The sequence below is a fragment of the Pithys albifrons genome, chromosome 3, assembly GCF_047495875.1.
Source record: "Pithys albifrons albifrons isolate INPA30051 chromosome 3, PitAlb_v1, whole genome shotgun sequence".
Taxonomy (NCBI): Eukaryota; Metazoa; Chordata; class Aves; order Passeriformes; family Thamnophilidae; genus Pithys; species Pithys albifrons.
Window position 1 is genome coordinate 64,846,585 of NC_092460.1, and position 19,629 is coordinate 64,866,213.

Genomic DNA, 19,629 nt, shown 5'->3' on the forward strand with positions numbered 1-19,629 from the left:
AAGCATTTTTGCTCCAAAATTCATTCTTTACTCTTTCAAAGCTTTTATAGGAGAATGCTTCAAGTTTTCCTGCAACAGATACTACCACTGCTGTATGTAGTCTGAGAACATACTTCTGAAAGAAGTCTGAGATTTTGTATTTCTACCTAGAGAGAAAGAACCTGTACAATTTGACATCATTCCTTAGAGACCATGACCCAATGTATGAAAGGCCCAGAAGGACACAATTAAATTCAAAGAACGATGAGTCAGCCATTAGTAAATGCAGGTGTTCACAAACAAGAGTTATGGATGAAGCACGGACAGATTGAGGAAAGTAAGACTGTCATTACAAATTCTGTATTTCTTTTAGCTAAAGATTTTCCATATATATTTGGAACAAAATGCTCTCCTAATTATTCTCTTAACAGCATACTTTTTTTTTCAAACACCCACCTTTATAATATTTTATTTCCTGAGCATGAGGATTAAGGAACAAGTGTATGTATCTGAAGGGCCCTTTGAGGAGAAATTAAAAATCTTAAATTAACTCCTTGGTGGGTTTTCCTCTAGAGCCAAACCCAACAGGTTCATGTCTGCCACATCTTCCATATGGGATGGATTTTCATTACAGATGAAAAATAAGACTATTTTCAAACTTAAATATGTAATATTCTGATCCTTTAAAAATGAAAGAGAAGTATCAGGTCAACTACAGTGTCCCATGTATTTTTTTTCAACATAAAAATTTAATTACTAGCTTCATTTGCACTCAGGAAAACCTCATATTCGCCAGGCTAGGAAACAAGGTGCCACACCTGCACTCCTCTTTAGATTCAGTTATTTTGCTATTTGACTCCTTCTTTTACCTGCCTGGATATTTGGGGAATGCCCACTGTGTTTATCTGAACTCTCAACCTGTCGCAATGAGAGAACAGAACTAACTCAGCTTTCTTTTCATTGTACTGAAGGACTTTTCTCCCTGTGCAAGATAACATCATGCTTTACATGTTCAGCTGTTTAATTTCTCTCAATTTCATTCTTGCAAATATGTACAAATACTGCTTTCTTAACTCAAAAAACTCTCTGCCATGGAGGATACCAAAACCAGAATGATACTTCAGGCTAAACCAAAGACCACCGATAATACTGGGAGTCTTTTTGTTTAATGTGCTTTATATTCCATACTAACAAAAAAAGGAGAGTTTTCATTAAACTGTTATCTATTGATAAACCAAATATGAATCTTACCTTTAAGAAAAACAGAAACGTCTTCCAACTGAGGTACATTATCCTCCCTGTAACCACAGTACTTGGTCAGGAGAGGAAAGTTTTTTAAATATTCACGACAAGCATGGGTGGGATAGAGTTTACTCAGTTCTCTAAATACCACCCCCCATGTTTTAACTTCTTCAGCTGTGTACTCCACTCTAGGAATGGGCTGACCACTGTAAAAAGAAAAGAAAAAATACATCTGATTCTAGACAGACTACAGAGAGCAACATTTCTACAAGAAGTATTATTTAAATAAAGGCAAACAGACTATTAAAACTATTTAAACTCTTTTAAATTGACTAGATGCTATTTTCTCAGAATTATTTCTCGATGTTATGATGTACATATTCTATCATTTTCTTAAATGTATTTCTTATTAAACATTCACATTCTTTCTTAATCTTTGTACATATCATAGTAGAAAGGTAGATTTCTTATATGCCATGTTCGTACACCATACTAGTATTTCTGCACTTATTGCCAATGATGCCTTTGCAAGCGGACAGCTGATTCCATCTAATGCATAGAAGCAGCAAGACCTTCAGCAGACTGCATGCTCTGTGCATTCTTTAAAATATGTAATATTCACACAGCATCATTACCAAGTATTTTGCAAAGTGAAGATTAGGCAATTACATAGATGCTTAGAAATGTATGGATGCAATTTAAAAATATATATTTATTGTTTAGACTGTTGTTTATATGTGCAGATATGTTTGGAACCCCAAATTCATGCAGGACTACATCATAAGGAAGCTCATCTCAGAGCCAGTTTCATCTGCCTAGGTGAAACGAAGCCTGTAAATACATCTCTGGGTTTTTTTAGTTCTGCACTGTTCCTCTGCCCTCCTCCCTTTACAAAGATATACAGAAATTGCAAAACAGCAGCCTTCCAGGGTACCTGCTAAGTTGTTTCCAACATCCAAGATTTGCCTTGAGTCGTTACAGCTAACTCAAAACCAGCTGAGAGTATGAACAGTGCAAAGAACTCTTACTTAGCTGTAAGGAATTTCCCATGCCATGGTCATGGGGCATCATCTCATGTCATTAATTCCCCCTAGAAATTTTTTAATCTTTCTCTGGATTTAATATTCACAATCCATTATATGTAATCTCTGCAATCTGCCTTCTCTTTAGGTATCTTCTTTTGCTGCACTGTAATGATGATATACAGACTGGCAGGTAGATTCACAGGATCCTCCTCCCCTCCATCAGTCCTATCCTCCCACTCCCATGCCACAGGTTGGTACTCCCAGCCCAGTGCTGCAGTTTCCCCAGAACCAGAGACAGCAGCTGAACAGGCATATTGGGCCAGGAGAATCCAATTGCAGCAGGAGAACTGGGGGTTTGCTGGCGTTTGTTGCCCGGTTTGTAATCCTGTCTCCACCATACAATGTAACAAGGAACAAGCCCTCATGTCACATTTGATTGCTGCTATGCAGTTCCTACATGCATACAAGAGGATCATCTGCCCTACATTCATTGTTGCTGTCCCCTCATCTTTATTGAAAACTTACCATTTAATCCTGCTGCCTTTCACTATATCAAAGGATTTTGATCCATGGCAGTTACCTGTCAGTCAAAGGCTACTTTGTATGAGGTACTTGTACTTGCTAAGGACTCACTGAATACATTGGCCAGTTTCCTGTCAGCCACTCTTTTGCAGACACGACAAGAATTGCAACACATTTAGTGAAGTATTTCTCATCCACAGAAGCTGCACTGGATTCATTCCCATCCTGCATTGGGAGCCAGTCTTTCAGGTCTAGTGTTTGCCTTCCCCCTTAACACTTCACCAGCTTTAAGCTGCCTGTCAGCTCATGGAAGGCATAGCACAACTATTCTAAATTGTACCACACGTGAGAGAAACAAGCAGGCTACTATTGCATCCACTTGGGTTTACCAGAATACCCTGCCTCATCCCTTTCCTTAGGCCTGACCTCGACCACGGATCCTGCCAATACGGGTCAGCACTGGCCCATCAAGGAGGAAGATATGCATGCACCAGTGGAAAAACTCATGTTTCTATTGTTACTAGAAAGACATAAACACAATCAAGGATCTGAAGCTTGTTCATGGCTCACTAAAACATTTATAACTTAGTTGCTGTTTCAATTAATTCATTGGTATTGAAGTAAGGTTCACCAAACATTAATTCCTTAATAGGATTTATGCCTAGGAGAACTGATCTTATTTCCAGCTGATCATGATACTGCTTTCTTTATTGAAAGAATCAAGGCAGCCACACTTGAGGGGCGATCTATGCCTTTTCCCCTCAGCTCTGTAAACCTCATTTTTCTTACCCTCTTATTTCAACAAGCAGGACCCACCTTGCACTCCAGCATTTCAATAAATCACAGAAATGGCCACCCTGCATAGCCAGTTTCCTTGTGGCTGAGTGAGATGACTCTACAAACTAACCTAATCTGAATTTTTATTTCTCCTTATTAAAATAGGGTCTCTCCATTTTGCCATGGACATGAACTATCAACTCATATTATAAATTCCCTCTTAAATATCATATGTTTCCTCCAGATTTAATTTTCTCAACACTTTTCCAATCCCTAATCAGTCTCAAAGGACTAATTAGCAAGATTAATACATTTTCACTATCTTTGGTATAGAAGATAAGTGAAGGAGGGAGGAATATGTTTTTTATGGGGTTTTTTGGTCCATTTATTTCATACAGCCCATCTTCACTGCTGTGCTCTATTTGAACAAGTCTTCCCCTTTAATGCCCAGCTCCAGCAAACATCTGCTCCTTCAAGTTCACTTCTTAGTTTTTTCTCTTTCTCTCTCCATTACAGACACCACTTTATGTTCAAACAAAGCAAAGCATCTACCACTATAGAACAGTCACAATTCATAAAGGAAATGCTGATCTGGGATTTTCAACTCAACAACTCTTTATGGAGCCAATTCCTTGCAGTCAAATCTCTTTGTTATTTTTTTTTAAGGAAAGAAGTGTGGGTAGGGGTTTTTTATGCTGGAAAATGAAAAGTGGAAACACATCAAGCCTCAGTAAGTGATTAGGAAGGTCACTTACCTGAAGACACTGAGAGGTGTTTATCCCCAAGGAAAGCAGCTTTTTGTATAAATAAGTAAATAGCCATTAGACCTCAGAAGTGCATGTTATGAGATTGCAATGTAGCGTAAAGACACCTATAACTCTGAGCTCCACAGCATGGGTAGCAGAAACAGATCAGCTGTAGCAGCACAAAGTCCTCCCTGAGCTGATCTGCCTTTCCTCAGCATGGCCCAGGCTGTGGTGCAACACCATGCCAAGGGTGTTTCTCTGGGCTGTTCTGCACAGATAGCCAGAGACAGACTGACTGTGCATACCAGCAGATATGGCACATCCTGGGGACTAAGGATAACCATTGCAGGAGACCCTAAGTATGACTGAGATTTTGACACATTAGGTAACTGCCCTAAGCGCTGGTCTCTCAGTCATTGTGGTCCATGGCTAAGAATATTTGAAGCCTCTTGTTTTCTCTCTGCTCATAATAGGACAAGTTTGAAATCTTTTAAAGGTTTGGAAAGATCAGTGGAAAAAAGGAGTATATCTGAGCAGTTCTGCTGAAGTACAAGATCTGGCCCCCAAATAATATCTAGTTATTTTATTTTTATAATGTGCATGCAAAAATGGTTCATAAGTCTTCAAAATCTAAAGAAGAGAAAGGTTTTCCCTTTCCTTTATCTGTCTGGGATTTTTTGGAATATGCAGGATTACTTAATATGATTTTGTGAAAAGATGTTTTTCACTGGTTTCAGGGTGGAAGAAAACCCACATTTAGAAGCAGAAGACCACCTGCTGCTCAGTAAGCCAGCTGCATGACATTTTCAGCACTTAGCTGAGAGGGAAAAGGGAGTAAGGTATTTCCAGCAAATTAGCAGCTGTGAAATGCACAGCACTGCTGCTACTACCATGGGTACAGGGAGAACTATCCAACTTACTGAAAGAGCCTGGAAGCACACACAACTCACCCTCATCTAAAGGTATCCACTTGACATTTCTCACTGCAATAAATGCTAGCACTAACTTTACTGCAAGCAACAGACTGAAAAAAAAAGATAATAAATCAATCAGCTGCAAGGAAATACACAAACAGAAAAGCTGTCTCAATTTGCAGTTGAAAGGTGGCTAAACCCAGGACTTACCTGGGCCACCTATAGAACTTCTCTACCAATGAACACCCTCCCCCAGCAGGCAGCAGCTCAGTGTGCTGGATGGATGTCATGAGTACTCAGCTAAACAAATGCCACTGTGGGCAAAAAGAAAGGGGAATGAACACTAGCACCTACACATTTGTCAGACTGGTAATAGCTTAATGACAGCAATGGGACAACAGTAAAGGAGAATTATAATCAGAATTATATGGTCACAAAGCAGAGTTAATCCTACTGTCCCCTCAGCCTTCTGCAGGCTGTATACTAGCCTTATACAGAAAAACTTTCAATTTCCAGTTTTCAATTGGTTCCTGACAGGACCTGCCTTCTATAAAGGGAGAAAAAAACTGCATGTTTCATACTCTTTAAACAACATAGGTGGAAATCTCAAAGGAGAACAATTAAAAACCTGAAAAAGTGTGGTAAAATGAAAAAGACCATGAAATTAGTATGTTATTTCCCTTGAGAAAGGGCTTAAGCCTGTTGCAAATAAAACCTACAGCAGGATTAGAGTTGGCTGAATGCTTCTGTGACAAGAAAATTGCAACACAGTAGGTGTTTGTAGGTAGAATAGAAAGTTTCCTAACTCCCAGGGACTGTAGAAATTGAAAATACTGACTTGAAATGGAAAAAAAAATCAAAATGAGGAAACACATGCTGTGTATTTGCACACAGGCATGAGCTACACTACAGAGATAGGCATTGACCAAATTCTAAGGAATTTGGAGCTGTGTCCGTCATCATGGCTCGGCTTCACGAACTTGGGAAGGGCTCTCCCCCTGTGGGTGTGTCCTTCGAGCCTGTGTAGTGGATTTTTCAGGTGAGGCACAGCATGCACAGAACTGGCCCCACCCTTTAACTCCTAAGGTTCACCTGCCACAGCCAAGCGAGCTTGGACAGTGACTGTGAAGTCCTCAGAACTAGAACTTACAGCCCGCAGTATTCCCAGGAGGTCTCCCATCCAAGCACTAACTGGGGCTGACCCTGCTTAGCCTTCTGAGATCTGACAGGATCAGACGTCAGAGTGGCATGGCTGTAACAGAGCTGTGTTCACAAAATTGATAAATGGTACTTTGCAGTATCCAGTAGCATCACAGAATTTTTAAGGTTCAAAAAGACCTCTATGATCACCAAATCCAACTGTTAACCCAGCATTGCCATGTTTGCCACTTATCCCCAGGTACCACGTCCACCCACCTTTAGAACACTTCCAGGGATGCTGATTCCACCACTCCCCTCAGGAGCCTACTCTAATGGCTGACCACCCTTTCAGTGAAGAATTTTTTCTTAATATTCCATCTAAACCTCCACTAGTGCAACTTGAGGCCATTTCCTCTTGTCCTGCATCTTTTTATCTGGGAGAAGAAACCAACCCTCAACTCTCTACAACCTCCATTCAGGTAGCTGTAGAGAGTGATAAGGTCTCCCCTAAGCCTCCTTTTTTTCCAGGCTAAACAACCTCAGCTCCCTCAGCTGCTCCTCATAGGACTTACTCTCTAAACCCTTATCCAGCTTCATTGCCTTTCTCTGGACATACTCCAGAACGTCAATATCTTTCTTGTAGGGAGGGCCCCAAAACTGAACACAGGATTCAAGGTGCAACCTCACCAGTGCTGAGTATAGAAGGATGATCACTGCCTTAGTCCTGTTGGCCACACTATTTCTGATAAAAGCCAGGACGTCACTGGCCTTCTTGGCCACCTGAGCACACTGCACAGATGCTGTTGACCAGCACCCCCAGGGCATTTTCGACCAGGCAGCTTTCCAGTCACTCTTCCCTCAGCCTGTAGCACTACCTGGGGTTGTTGCAACCCAGGTACAGGACTGGGCACTTGGTCTTGCTAAACCTCATACAACTGGCCTCAGCCCAGTAAAGTATGTGCATCTAAAGAAAAAAATCACTTGGGGTTTTAGTGAGCTCTTCCAGCTATGTAGGGATATATGTGTGATATAGAAGTACGTCAGTTTGTCAGTAAGACACACAAACATTTGTAAAATATTTTCTTAAATTTCAGGAGCTGTGAATAAAATGCTGAAGAGAGAGTGCTTGCCTTTCAAATGCTTTACTTGCCTGTATTAAAAATGTAACAAGATTTCAAGCATCAGGTTTGTAATTTATAGCCCACACTAAACTAGTCTAAGTTCAAAAGATGACTTTGTCTACCGTTAAACTTTATTCCACAGAATTAAATAGAGCATGAATTCTAACTAGTCAGCAGCATGGGAAAAAATTATGCAAGTACTTACTATTTATAGCTCATGGCAACATCCACAAAGTACTTTCTTCTCTGTCGATAGACATTGTCTTTAAATCCCTTAAGCAAGGAAAAAGAGAGTAATTTACAATAAGGACATAAAATTAAGATTAAGATTTATATAAAATAAATCATTACAGTGCTTATTTAGTACTTAGTTGCATTGTATTTGATTAACACTGTGTACTGGGCTGCAACAGAAGACCCACAGGAGATGTTTCAAGACAATTCTATGCATAGGTACAGTCATTCGTCCAAGATGTTGAAAAGGGAAACTTTTTTCTTGGCTTTTCATTTCACTTGGGTTTTCCTTGATCTGAGTGGAAATCTACACACAGGCACATAGCAGAATAATATACCTATGTCCTTAATATATTTTTCTTCACTAGAATCAAGCACCTAGAGATCATAAGCAACTAATTTTTGAAGATTCTTATTTCAGCATTTGCCACTTTAACCAAAACATTAGAGGCTGAACCATCAGCCTCCAGCACCAAATAGGCATATTGCTTCAGTTTGAGTTACAAAGGAAGGACTCTACCTCGTGGGCTACAGTAGGCTCACACCTTTTCCATACTAAGTGCAAAAGAGTTGTACAACACATACACACTGGCCAGTTACAGCTGTTTGAGCTATACAAAGATAGAGAGGGAGGGAGGGAGAGGGAGGGAGAGGGAGGGAGAGGGAGGGAGAGGGAGGGAGAGGGAGGGAGAGGGAGGGAGAGGGAGGGAGAGAGAGAGAGAGGGAGGGAGAGAGAGAGAGAGGGAGGGAGGGAGAGAGGGAGGGAGGGAGAGGGGGAGGGAGGGAGAGGGGGAGGGAGAGGGAGGGAGAGGGGGAGGGAGAGGGAGGGGGAGGGAGAGGGAGAGGGAGGGGGAGAGAGAGGGAGGGGGAGAGAGAGGGAGGGGGAGAGAGAGGGAGGGGGAGAGAGGGGGAGGGGGAGAGAGGGGGAGGGGGAGGGGGAGAGAGAGGGGGAGAGAGAGGGGGGAGAGAGAGGGGGAGAGAGAGGGGGAGAGAGAGGGGGAGAGAGGGGAAGAGAGGGGAAGAGAGAGAGAAAGAGAGAGAGAGAGAGAGAGGGAGAGAGAGGGAGAGAGAGAGGGGGGAGAGAGGGGGGAGAGAGGGGGAGAGAGGGGGAGAGAGGGGGGGGGGGAGAGAGGGGGGGAGAGAGGGGGGGAGAGAGGGGGGGAGAGAGGGGGGGAGAGAGGGGGGGGAGAGAGGGGGGGGAGAGAGGGGGGGGAGAGAGGGGGGGGAGAGAGGGGGGGGAGAGAGGGGGGGAGAGAGGGGGGGAGAGAGGGGGGGAGAGAGGGGGGGAGAGAGGGGGGGGAGAGAGAGGGGGGAGAGGGAGGGGGGAGAGGGAGGGGGGAGAGGGAGGGGGGAGAGGGAGGGGGGAGAGGGAGGGAGAGAGAGAGGGAGAGAGAGAGGGAGAGAGAGAGGGAGAGAGAGAGAGGGGGGAGAGAGAGAGAGGGGAGAGAGAGAGAGAGGGGAGAGAGAGAGAGAGGGGAGAGAGAGAGAGAGGGGAGAGAGAGAGAGAGGGGAGAGAGAGAGAGAGGGGAGAGAGAGAGAGAGGGGAGAGAGAGAGGGGGGAGAGAGGGGGGGGGAAGGGGGGGGAGAGAGGGGGGGAGAGAGGGGGGGAGAGAGGGGGGGAGAGAGGGGGGGAGAGGGGGAGGGGGGGAGAGGGGGAGGGGGGAGAGGGGGAGGGGGAGAGGGGGAGAGAGGGAGAGGGGGAGAGAGGGAGAGGGGGAGAGGGGGAGAGGGGGAGAGGGGGAGAGGGGGAGAGGGGGAGAGGGGGAGATACAGCTTTAGAAGATATGATACGTAGAGACTTCCGGTTTTGGACTACAAGAAGAGTTAATTATTTTCAAGGCAGAACTGCCAATCTTTTGAAGATAAAAAGGGTAAAGAGTTATCTAAGTTCCCCAGTTAGTAGCCCTCAAAGTGCATTTAAGTTTCCCTCAGTCAACACTGAAAATTAAAATGCTTTTTTTCCTTATTTCTCACATACACAAACTCAAATCACTGAAGGGAATGAAAAGATAACATGGCTAGATTTGAAATATTTGTAGGAGCTTCTTTAAAACTCAGAAGACATTTTACTGCCCCATAACCAAAGTTGTGCTGCTGGGGCAGAGTAAGTGAGGATTTCAGAGGACTGCAGAAAACCTCCAAGCCTCTCCTCCTACACAAAGAAGCTTGTTTGACTGGCAAAAAGTTACTGTAATCAGGGGGAGCCTTCTAGTCTTCTTAATACCTTTTGACATAAATGTTGGGTTACTCAGCTGAAGGCCATTCAAGACCTGTAAAGTGATAAAAGATAGCACAGGGGACTTAAATGCCTGTCAAATGTAGTGAAACTGAGACTGAAATCATTAGCCAGTATGGAGTAGGTTAGAACTACCACTGTTAAAGCAGTGCTATCCTTGCAGGTTCCATAATAGGATAATTCTCTTTGGTCCTCTGGCGCTTACATGACACCACTATGAAACAGGGCAGGCACCTGGAGTGGCTTTTTAAAAGCCAGTCACAGATTGACAGGTTTTTCCCCATTACTATCACCTAGCATGCTGCATAGGCTAGCAAATGGTGCATAAATCATGTTTGTAAGAGTTACGCCAAGTGTAAAATATATATTCATATAATGCAAATGTCTTTTTTTCAGTTTTGTAAAACTGAAGGCAAATTTTCAGCAGAGCACTCAAGTATTTAATGAAGGTACCAGCACAGAACATAAAACAGTATCTAATGGCCTGTCACAGTAATAAACTCAGAGCTGGAATAAGCTGTCACTACAACCTCTGAACCAAATTATGGTTAATGGATGAAGATAATCAACAGGTTTTCCTGTCTGAGAAATGGTGAAGTAAATCCTAGTTTGTCATCAAGGAGCATATGGTATAAACCAGGATCCCGGAATGTGCTCCCTGACTGTGGGCCCACAATGTGGGAAGACCTCACACATGGCAGAGGTGGCTAGAAATGAAACAAGGTGATGATGATTATTGTGGTGGATACGTGGGCAGGTGACACCAGGGACAGGGAAGTGGGGCTGCCAAGGGACATCGTGATGGTGTCCACCTGGCATATGCACACAGGTGAGAGAATCTGTGCTCAAGCTCCCACCACAGAACAAAATGTGTGCAACAAAAAACAAAGGGAACTATAACATGAGTTTAATTTGATTCTATTATAAGACAGTCTTTTGGTCAGATATCTTAGTTCGCTGCCTACCTCTCTTCAGATGGAAGTTTCCTACAATACTAGTTTAATCCAGTGTACTTTAGGAATTAATACAATAGCTACCACCAGTATCTTTCAGCCAAGTTGTCCAGAGATAGAAACTTGGATTTATAAAAAGGGAAAATATTTTAACAAAAATGCTTTCAATCTTCTGACACCTAAAGACTCAGAGGTTAAGCACTTATGGAAAATCACCAAAAGAAATACAGTAACAAATCATTTTTTCTGGGTTTTGAGTGTTTGGCACAACAGCGAATACAGCTCGTGTGAAATGCAGGCTCTTCTCCTGCCACCAAAGTCAGGAAACAATGCAAGACACCTTCCCATCTGCTGCATTCATCAGAAACAGGAAGATATTGCTCTATTTTGTAATTACCTCCTCCTGAGTGACTAATTATTACTTCATAATTCTTTCCTTCATTTTTCTTTCATTATTGACCCATAATTCTTTCTTCTCTGACACCTATTGAAAATATCAATTATGACCTAAGAGCAACTTGTAGCAGAACTGAAGGTTATATTGATTTTAAACTCTTTCAAGTTTGAAACCTTTCTATCAACTAGTTAATTTTTAAAACCCCACAAGCATTATGAAAGGGGACATACTTGTTAAACAAAGAATAAATTTTCTGGAGGACCTCTATTTTTTTAATCCTTCAACAGAAAAGGAACATTAATTCTCTGAAACCACTGAAGAGAAACTAGTCCCCATGCTCCAAAAACAATTTGCAGTCAACAGGCTTTTTATTTGACTGCCAAATAACCTGAACAAATTATCTACAGGACAATTTGGTGTTACACTTACAGGGTGATCTGCATCCAGCTCAGATCCATACATCAAAACTCTCTGTGAGCATTTGTCTAATTCAGATATCTTCCTGGGGAACCAAGGGACACAGTCGAGATCTGTAGAAGACAGAATGCAAGTTGAAAGTACTGGAGTGAAAAATCATGGAGATACCTGTGCAAAACATCTGTCAGTGTCTAAACCAAATGACACAAGAACAGCCTTGCCTTCTTCGTCTGTCCAGATGTTTTCTGGTGGATTGAGAGATACGATATTAGTCTGAAACTTGAGCAACTGGATTAGTTCATTAAATTCTTTCTTGCTGCAGTCACAGTCCACAAAAATTTCCACCTCTGAATTCCTTCTCTTTGATTTGCGTGATTCAATATGAACCATACTCACATGTTTTTCCTGTGGAAAGATGAAATAACGGATTAAATACAGACATACCAGCTAGAAGAGCAATATTGATAGCACATCCCTCAGGAAAGTTTTTCCAGTTATTAAAAGACCTTTTTATTGAAAGTAGTCCCTTTTTGTATTTACAGAATTAGTTTGTGACACACAATAAATATTGATGTCAAAAAGAAATCTGTACATGGAAAGTAAAAACAAAATTATTATAGTTAACAAAGAAAACTATTTCATTTTATCTACCAAGACAATCTCTTACAGAGAACAATATAAGTTTTTTTAAAAATTAATGCAATTTTATGTTTTCATTTGCAATAAATATTAAATTCTAACGCAATTTTATTAGGCAGTGTGCATAATAATAATGTTAATTTAAATAGATTTGAGAGTGTTTATTTAAATAGATGCTATTAAACATGTACTACTTCAGTCTCTCTCACGAATATGTGAGGAAGAAATTATTTTTGTGATAATTACTGTGTTTCGGTCCTCACCTATCTATTGTGTGGCAATTATCAATAACTTGAAGAGTTAATAGTAATAAAATTGTATTAAAATTAAAATGCAATTCAGTTTATTCTCTATTGCAACAAACATGAGAGTATAAATACTTCTAGCACAAAAACTTTCCTGTGGGGTATCTCTCCCACCACAACTACTGGCAAGTCAAGGGTGTAATACAATGACAGCTAACCACAGTGTGCTATGGCTGTCCTGATCTAGTGCTGTGACAGCCTTGCTTCTAAACAGGATGTTGGATTAGATGACTGCTTTCAACCAATACTTCTCCTGACTGATTTTTCCTCTCTTTTTTACAAACAGAAACTATCTGTTACTTTTCACAACTATCCTTACCCTTACTCAGTGAAGCCAAAAAAACATTTTTGCTGTATTTTACAAAAATGTTCACTTCAGGTGAAGGTCTGTTCTGATAGAGCCAACCAGCAGTTTCAGCTTTTACACCTCTATATATACACATATGCTCCATAACATATGTATACTGCGTACCTAACCCAATCACACAACAAATTCACTTTGATATACCCTAGGTTAAGTAGAGAACAAAACCTGCACTCCCCCTTGAAGTACTCAAATTGTTAAATGACTGCATGAATGGGGTTGATATCTCTGGCACATCTTCCAGCCACATTTTGAGAGACCAGAGTGAGTTACACACCTACTTCCAGGAAGGGGTAGTTAATGTGCAAATCCAGAATGTCAGGTGCAAACCCAAACAAGCATTTAAGCTGGAGCTGCAGTTAGACAATTAACCTTGGAGAGAAGCTGCATTGAAAACATGACCCCTTCTGCAACTTCCGTTCACTCGCTTAGGCTTCTCCTCTTTCTGTGAAACACCTTGCTTCCTGGCAGTGTCCCTCCTGTGGGTCTCCTTGTCCTTGGCTGGGGAATCTAAGCATCTAATCTACATCAGCCTGGGGAATCTGCTCCCAGAGCCAGCAACTCTGAGGGAGGACTGGCCACTCCCAGTGCTCCACACTTACACTCCTCCGATGGTTTCGCCTTAGAAGCAGGCTCCAGGTCACCTCCTCTTTCTCTTTACTGCACAGCACAGACTGAACAACATAAGACTTTTATCATACTGCTTTGCTTTAACTATCCTCAGACATGCCCCCGGGCCCTCTTCCATTTATTTAGGCAGTAAGCAGACTAAGTGCAGTCCCAGCAGCCTGACTGAAAAAAGCATCCATTGCATCAGGACCTATGGAGGAACCAATACCTCACAATTTAGGTGCCAGTAAAGACACATAAAGCCCTGACCCTGCAAGCACTTAGAGGTGTCTTTAAGTTAATGGCCAAAGACTGTCCTGCAGCAAGGCTGCCACCACCACTACCTGATTGCATGCAATTTATATTCTAAACTCTCTCTGAAAGTGCCTCCTTTCATTGTGGCCTGCACAGACAACTTCAAATCTGATTTATGGTGTTGACAGTCACACATCAGAAACCTAAAGTGAACGGTGTAAGTATCAGCATCACTGTTAAGCTCCATTCCAGAACACCCTTCACAAGCCCAAAATGCTTTGTTGAATGGGCCACAAAATTTTAAGTCACTTTCTTTCAGTTCAGCGCAGTTAGTGTAACTGCACTCTATTCCTTCTGCCATGGTCCATTAGGTTTATATCAACAAAGAGCCTGACCTCAGTAGCCCCCCTCAGTCCAGTCAGCATAATGATTTGTAAGCTTTACCTGGAAGAGTCGGAGAGCTTTCACCAATCCACCAACTTCATTCTTCAGGGAAAACACCACAGCTGTCTTTCCACCTTCAGAAACAGATTCACTTTTCCCATTTCCCTTATTCCCTTTCTTTTCCTCATTTTTCCCAGAACTCGACCTGTTTAGCTACAAATAGATAAAGAATATGGTCATCTCAGATGAAAATGGGCATCTCCCACAAAGAGAAATTTTTGTTTGAAAATAGCTGAACGGAACTCCTCCAGACTTTATTCAAAGGTAGAAATGGGATACAAGTATGACAGTATTATTAGGGCAATGCTATCATTAGTAATAACTATGAAGCAAAGGGAGACAGACTAAAATACTGGAAAAGCCTGCAGCTTTGTTACTCTAACCTGATCATTGCTGCAAAATTGCAGGGATGCTATTCTAACCCATATCAGTCAATTTACAAAGATTTGCATTGGTCTGTAATTTTGTACTAACTGTTAAATTTTAAACTTAAAATTTATGTTTTCTGTTGTAGTACAGTTAATGCTGTCATGCAATGTAATATTTCCTGAGAAAACAAAACCTTTGTTGATTATACAAACAGGATGGAAATACAAGCTTAGACTGCACTTCAGAGTATCAAGCTGGTCAGGACCTTAAGGATCACCTGGTCCAACCTTTCATGGCAAATGCACAATCTAGATAAGAAGTCCCAGCACACTATCCAGCTGAATCTTAAAATTGCCAAAGTGTGAGGAATCCACCACTTCCTGAGGAGACTATTTCAGTGGTTGACTCTTCTCATTGTGAAAAACTGTACATCCCATAAAGGATGAGTTAGTGAAGAACTCAAAGAAAATCCCTGAATATTACACCATCCTTGGTGACTTCTACATTCTTCTCACAATGTGGGAGTCAAAAAGTTCTTTAAGCTAAATTTCTGCCAGCATTATAAAAAAAATAGTTACTTTTATGAGCTTAAATCTTGTTGAGACGACAACAGTACAACCTTTGTAGACAATTTTTATAAGATTCACCATGATTTTCAAAAAAAAGCCTGCATACAGTCACTAAAAATTATGAAGATAGAAATTTAAAATCATATATAACTATTCCACAAGGATTGAACTGTCCTTTAGCAATTTGAAATGGAGCTTAGAGAAATTAACCTGAAAATGAAGCTTTTTAAACCAGTCTTAGAACACTCTTAAATGGCACAAGTTAAAACAGCCACATTTAAACTAGTTATTGGACATGCTAAGAAATCTGCATGGTCTGTTCTCATAATTCATTAGACTACCCAAAAACAATCTGGAAAAGCAATTATATTTGGAGAATGATATATGAATGGTTTCATGTTTATTTTTTAACGATTGTGCCTATATGATTCTGCTCAGTAGGAGGTTTACACAGAGATAGTTACAGGGAAGGTCACTTTTGTTCTGTCTTCAGTAGTATTTGGGATCTGACTAAGTCCTTTTCATGTACTTCAAGCACATAACCTCCATGTGAAGCAACAAAGGTGTTATTTTTATAGAATATGTGGGGGTTTCAAGTGTGCTGATTTATAGGAACATTATAGGAGGTCATGGAGTCAATTGAGTGTCTGACAATCTCAACACCATTAATTCCTCTGGAAAAAAATGGCGCTTGACACCTTCCAAGACTGACACAGGTTCCTCAATACTCTCATGAGAGCATTACCCAAATTGATAATAAAGACTTTCTAAAGCATTTGAAAACTAGAACACCTATTTGTTATGAGCCTAATAGATGAAGTAGAACTCAAATCTTATTAGTCCTGCTCATCAGTACATGTCATAATTAAATAACAACTAACAGAACAACTTTCCTAATGAAAATTAATTATCCAGAGCAAGTGCAAGTTAACTATAACAGAACTCAGTGAAGTAACTCAAATATAAAGATAGTAAAGCAAATGTATTCCATTTAATTCAATACTTCCAGTAGAAGTAGAGCATGTACAAATATGGATATTCCACATTTCACTATAAAGACAATAGGCCTGTTCACAACTGGTACAAACTGGTGCGTTCTGTTGGTTCTACGCAAGGGACCCAGATCTTCATGTGTTGAAAAATTCTATAGGAGGCAAAGTCCCCATAATCCTAAATATTTCACATATTCACTGCAAGTTGCCTCATTAGCCCCTATTAACATTCTTTATTCTTACTTAGGCACACATACATTTACCTGTAAGCATACAGAAGTTTATCGCATGCTTGAAATCATCCAACCACCTGTTGCACCCGCATCATCACCTGACAGAGAACTACATCTGCCTCCTGAGAGGATTTCCAGCAGTCTCCTGACCGATGCTCCCAGCTGTCCTTGCATCCCTGCCAGTGGGCAGGAGCTGGGACCGCAGCCGTGCAGCCATCGGCACCGATGCCGTGAGAGTTCGTGTGACCTGTGTTTTACCAAAAATGCTTCACATGGCACATTGTCCTGTGAGGCTTACGGGTACCGTGAAAAGGCAGGTTCTGCTGATGCAAATAGCCCGCAGGACTAACCAAACACTTCCGAATCGAAGTATTTAATCGAAGCATTTAAACCCTCTGACCCGGACCTCGCTGCTTTTCTACTAGTCCAGCATCAATATGGTTTCTTTCTGTAGTAAGGCTTGTATTACTAACGAAACTTTTTCTGTTCCTTACAGAACGGAAGGAACTTAAGGCAGTGTTGGCAAAGTTAGTTTCACCGGCCCCTGCAGCTGCTGGAGAGCTCCTGACCGACCCCACCACGAAGCGCAGAGAAGGGGCCATCCGGCCCCGGGCCCGGAGGAGCCGATGCGCCCTGACCCACCCGGCGGGTGCCCCAGCCCGTCCCCGGCACTTACGGGGAGGCTGCCGGCGGTGTGGCGCTCCTCCGGCAGCGCCGAGTCCAGCGAGAAGCCCCTCCGCGCCCAGTACTTACTGGAGAACATCATCATGGCGGGCTGCATTGGGCCGGCGGCGGGCGGGGGGCAGCGCCGCGCTCTGCCCGCCTCGCCCGCGGCCGCGCCTTTTATACGCCCCCGCCGAGCCTGATGGAGACACGATTAGGGGACACCGTCTCCGGGTGACGAGAGCCGCCGGCAGGCGAACGCCCACGGTCCCTGCTCGCCTCCGTGCACCGCCGGGGCGGGGCGGGACAGCGCAGCACAGCGTCGCACAGTCCAGCCCAGCCCGGTATGGCACAGCACAGCTCGGCACGGCATAGCGCGGCACGGCACGGGGAGATAAGCCGCCGCCGGGAGCTGCCCGGCCCCGCCGCCTCACGCCGCAGGAGCCCCCGGTGCAGCCGGTCCCACCTGCCCCGTTCTCCTCCCGTGACAGCCGTGCCCGCTCCCAGCCCGGCCCGCCCGCACAGTCCGCGCTGTGCCCGCACTGTGCCCGCACTGTGCCCGCACTGTGCCCGCACTGTGCCCGCACTGTGCCCGCACTGTGCCCGCAGCGCTCACGGGTCGGGGCCGCAGGGACAGCGCACGGCGCGGCACAGAACTGCAGGAGCTGAGTCTCTGCCGAAGTTGTGCTGAGAGAGCGATGTGAGAAATTCTTCGATGAAGAAAGTCACCTCTCTCCGTTTTATAGAGTGCTGCTTTGAACAGCATGGGCTGTTTCAGGAAAGATACATTCAGAGATAGAAATCGTATTTTGTAATGAAAGACTTTACATGCCGTATATTGACAGTATGTTAAGTCTGCCTGCAAACAGTATTTTCCCTGAAAGAGGGCACTGAAAGAGGGCACTTGACTGGGGAAAGCTGTTTAGCCAAGGCAGCAATGGCTGTGGTTTCTACCTGAGCTGTGCAAGGGCCAGATGCTGGTCCTAAAACTCCCTTCTAATCACGACATCAGTAAAAATCACTTGTGAAGGCAAAACAATCCCAAGCACTCTTGAAGGTCTTTTATATTTATGACAGCTTCACTTATCTCTGAATTACTGGTGTCTCAGGGTAAATATTTATTTACTGGGGTTTTTTAAGAAGTTGTTTCCTACTTAGTTTCAGACTACTACTGGCTCAGTTTTAAGTGAGCAGAAGGCAACTGCTGAAACCAGAACTTAACTGCAGTGTTAATCAGTCTCTCAAAACTACTTGTGAAATTTAGGATTTTGAATTTCTCTTGCATTCTGAGGTCAAACGCTCATTTTGTGACATGCTAGTCCCTTGCTCTCCCACTTCCTCCACTTTCCAAAGCTTCTCCACTACATCCATTGAATAAATAGGTTACCTTACAGCAGGTAGCACTGAACAGCACATCTGGATTGGGAACAGTATGTCAGTTTCCTTCAAATACAGAGTTTTCCCTGTTCCAATGCCTCAGTCGGGAAACTGTCACCACTTCCCCTTGAAAAGCACCACTGATGACTCATCCTGCGGCCTCCCCTAACAGGGGCAACCTTGCTGAATGCAACAGCTGGCTTCCCATGGCCCTGACTGGGTATACATACAGATCACACAGACTGAGAAGAAAAAGTTGAAATCAGATTGAGTGAAGGTGGAACACCAAGCAGGGAGCTGCACAAGGCAAGTAGCAGGAAGTGTCACTGATAATATGAAGCTTCCTGTTACATCTAACTCAGCCTCCCTTCACAACCTCAAAGCCTGTACCTTTGCAAGACTCAGCACCTTATAACTATCATTTACATATCAGCATCACCAGGGAATTTGTCTGGCTCTTCTGTAAGGCCAACACAGAAGCACAAAAGATTTGAAGTTGTTTTCCCATGGAGTAGGGTGGAATCTTACATTTTATAACAAAGAAAAACCAGCAAAAGCTTCCAGGCTAAACTCACTGCTGTGCTTCTTAAAACAGATGGTCATGCTTGATGTTCAGGACAAGGACAGGTTCACAGCTGCCTCAGAGCTTATGGGAGGTCTGAAGTAAACCCTTTTAGACTCACCTTTCCAGCGTTTCCCAGGTGTAGCATGTAATAAGGATCCTTTCTCCTGGTTGACAGTAAGATTGTAATAATATTTGATTACTCTACCTTCTCCTTTAGTGCAAATCAATCATTTTTGTTATGCTAGCCCACAATTTTACTTCATTTTCCCAGTCAGAGAAAAGCATGTCTCCATGTATTATTAGCTCTGTGTCATATCCTAAGCTATCAAGAGCTGTTTCCTGTCCAGTTTTTTCATTACTTTTGGTGATAGGAAAGCAAGTTGGAGTCTTTGGACTTTGATATTCCTACCTGCTATGCATGAGATACATAAACACCGTTCCTGCAGTTGAACAATTTATAAGAACAAGATTGCTTAGCACTCTCCAAATGCTCCAGCAATGAAACTTTTCACTTAGTGGCATGACAGCAGGATTTTAGCTAC

The 19,629-nt window shown here is 42.8% G+C and overlaps 1 protein-coding gene across 1 annotated transcript in view; it reads right to left on the bottom strand.

Annotated features, from left to right (window-relative positions):
- TPH2 (tryptophan hydroxylase 2) overlaps window positions 1-17,277 on the bottom strand; it is a 66,477-nt gene extending 49,200 nt beyond the window's left edge. The window contains exons 1-6 of the mRNA XM_071549955.1: window positions 17,159-17,277; window positions 14,320-14,472; window positions 11,925-12,108; window positions 11,716-11,816; window positions 7,672-7,739; window positions 1,231-1,427 (exon numbers count right to left, since the gene is read on the bottom strand). Coding sequence (XP_071406056.1) covers window positions 1,231-1,427; window positions 7,672-7,739; window positions 11,716-11,816; window positions 11,925-12,108; window positions 14,320-14,472; window positions 17,159-17,263 — 808 coding nt within the window. The 5' untranslated portion in view covers window positions 17,264-17,277. The remainder of the gene's footprint in view (window positions 1-1,230; window positions 1,428-7,671; window positions 7,740-11,715; window positions 11,817-11,924; window positions 12,109-14,319; window positions 14,473-17,158) is intronic.
- Window positions 17,278-19,629: the final 2,352 nt, after the last annotated feature.